Below are 2514 nucleotides of genomic sequence, written 5' to 3' on the forward strand. Positions count from 1 at the left end.
AAGAAAGTGAGTGTTTCCTAGGTTATTCCAAGAGGGAGGGGAAGCTGTAACTAACTAACTATCTAGGGTCAAAGGAGGGAAAGAAGGGATTCTAGAGCGTATCCTGGGCCATACTCAGTGGAGAGATTTGTTGGAATATCCAGAATAGGAGGTGGGTGGACACTGTGCCAAGGGGTTACACTGACCACGACATATTAGATTCTCCAGCAGCTTCTGGAAGAAAGGTCAGAGAGGAGGAGGCCACACACAGGTCCCAGGTCCTTTGTGCATTTAATGAAACCCCTTTAACGCACACACATTGTCCAGATCTATTTGGACGAGGATTGAAAAGTTGCAAACATGTCACTCTGATCTCCAGGATTTCTATTCTATGTAGGATTGAAACACTTGAGTGCACAGTTACTAAGTGTGAGGTTGTCCCGGACAGCTGTCTAGAAGAGCTGACACCTTCACGACTCTCAATGGTGGTGCATATTCAGGGGATACAGCAGCAGTTCTGTGTGAAGGGTACTTACGAGTGGACAACGTGGGCAGAGAACTTGTGAGCCCTGAGTCCTACAGGAGTAGCTGGAGGTCAGACACAGAGATGACCCTGACATATGCCACAGTCTGATCTGATTTTCCAAAGGTCACTCTGTACCCAGAGTGGGAGAGGCATTGGATGGCTGCTGCTGGGACCAGCAGTGAAGGACAGGGATTGAGGAACATTTACAGGCCGATGTGAGACGGATGTGACTCCAGACTTCTGCACGGGTGGCCGAGTGCAGGTGAAGTGCTAACAAACACGGCAGGGAGAGAAGTCTGGGGCCGCCAGACTCCACTGCTCCCTGAGGTCCAGGATGCCCTCCCCTCCAGAAGGTGGCACTCACCTCGTAAGCATATGTCACCAAGGTCTGAGGTGGCATTGTTCTGGTCCACGGGATTGCTGACTACACATGTAAGGCTGGCGTCGGCGTCGCTCAGGGACAGGCTCACAGCCTGGGCCCAAGGTTTGGGTCCAGGACCTGGTGTCCCTCTCTGCTCCAGCTCCCAGGGGAGGCTCTTGCTCTCCCAGATCACATTCAGGTCCTCTGTGGCCCCTGTGGCACTGCACTCCAGGGTGACATTGCACCAGCCTGGTGTAATGGACAATGCCTTGACTAGGATCAGTGGAGGGGACACAGGCTCTGGGGAAGAGAGGAAAAAGATCATCACATGTCACACATTCTCACTGTCTCACTGCAGCCCATGCAACTGACCTATGAGGAAGGAAGGAGCAATTTATAAATAAAACATGACTTGCCTCAAGCTCAATGTTGAGCAAGTGACAGTATCCAATGAGAAGCCTCACGTGATTTCCCTAACTAAGCAAGTCTGCAAGTATTTCCAAGAGAAAAGAATGCTTGGATTCCTCCTTCCATGGACCATTATTAATAAGAAATTTGCTCCTTACTGGAATGGGAAAAGGTCTGAGACAGAAGAGCTCCTCCTGATGCGGTAACCTTTCCTTTCCTAAACCTCCAGCTCAGACCCTGCCTGGGGCAGCACGGGCCTCACAGAGCAGGACATCGGACCATCTCTGTGAGGACACAGAAAAGCTCCATCTCTTAAAGCAGAGACATTTGTGGAGTTGCAGTGGTCATGAGTGGGGTGACAGCTCTGCATATGGTTAGATCATGCCCTGAACTTGTGCTCCACACAAAAAGTTTCAGGTTAATCGGCCAACCCTGGATGACACGGGTGACTTCCAGCTGTGTAGGCTGTTCTTCATGGCAGACAGTTTCTTGTGCACAGAGGAATTGTAAGGAAAGACAGTTGGGGAAGCAGATTTCCTAAGGAGTATAGTAGTGATTTTTCTTCTACAGTTCTCCAGGCTGGAGAGCTGAAATGGTGGAGTCCTGCTGGCGCCAGCCTGGCCTTGGGCTGGGGCTGCACGGAAGGAACAAGGACCAGGCTACACAGGAGAGAGCAGTGATGAAACACGAGATTACTGAAGATAATTCAGATGGGCCAGCTTCATCGCTAGGGTCATCAGGAGTAGAAAGACTGAAAAGAGCAGGTCTGAAGGACACAGTGAAAGAAGGACTCAGCCCAGCGATGCAGGTTTAGGCAGAGGAAGGGGACCAAGCTGAACAACTCTGGTCGCCACTAAACAGTTGGCAAGGTGAGAGAATGGGCTCTTTTCTCTGGAGCCCACCGAAGGGAGCACAGCCCTGCTGCTCTGTGATTTCAGACCAGGGAGAACCATGTCTGACTTCTGATATGACACGTTAAGAAAATGCATTTGTGGTATTTATGCCAAGAATGTATATTAATTAGTTACAGCACCAATAGAAAAGTAACATACAAATTAAGTAAATTTAAACCTACTTTAACGTTATTGCAAATATCCCCAAATTCCCATTTTCCCCCAAATCTCTGAAGTGATTTTCTCTCTGATACAAATCTCCATTTTGCTCTTTGTTTGTATTAAACACACTCCATTTTAGGAGAAAAATTACATACTGGTGACTGGAATCTGAATAGAATCCTGCA

General features: G+C 48.8%; 1 protein-coding gene across 1 annotated transcript in view; it reads right to left on the reverse strand.

The window, feature by feature from the left end:
* The window catches only part of LOC102019656 (SLAM family member 9-like), a gene marked incomplete in the record, with an annotated part of 107107 nt that overhangs the window by 2564 nt on the left and 102029 nt on the right, over positions 1 to 2514 (reverse strand). Inside the window, 1 exon segment of the mRNA XM_013510158.1 lies at positions 870 to 1166. Within this exon segment, the coding sequence (XP_013365612.1) occupies positions 870 to 1166 (297 nt within the window).

This window comes from Chinchilla lanigera, unplaced genomic scaffold (assembly GCF_000276665.1).
Source record: "Chinchilla lanigera isolate Chin_1 unplaced genomic scaffold, ChiLan1.0 scaffold00222, whole genome shotgun sequence".
In the NCBI taxonomy this organism is placed as follows: domain Eukaryota; kingdom Metazoa; phylum Chordata; class Mammalia; order Rodentia; family Chinchillidae; genus Chinchilla; species Chinchilla lanigera.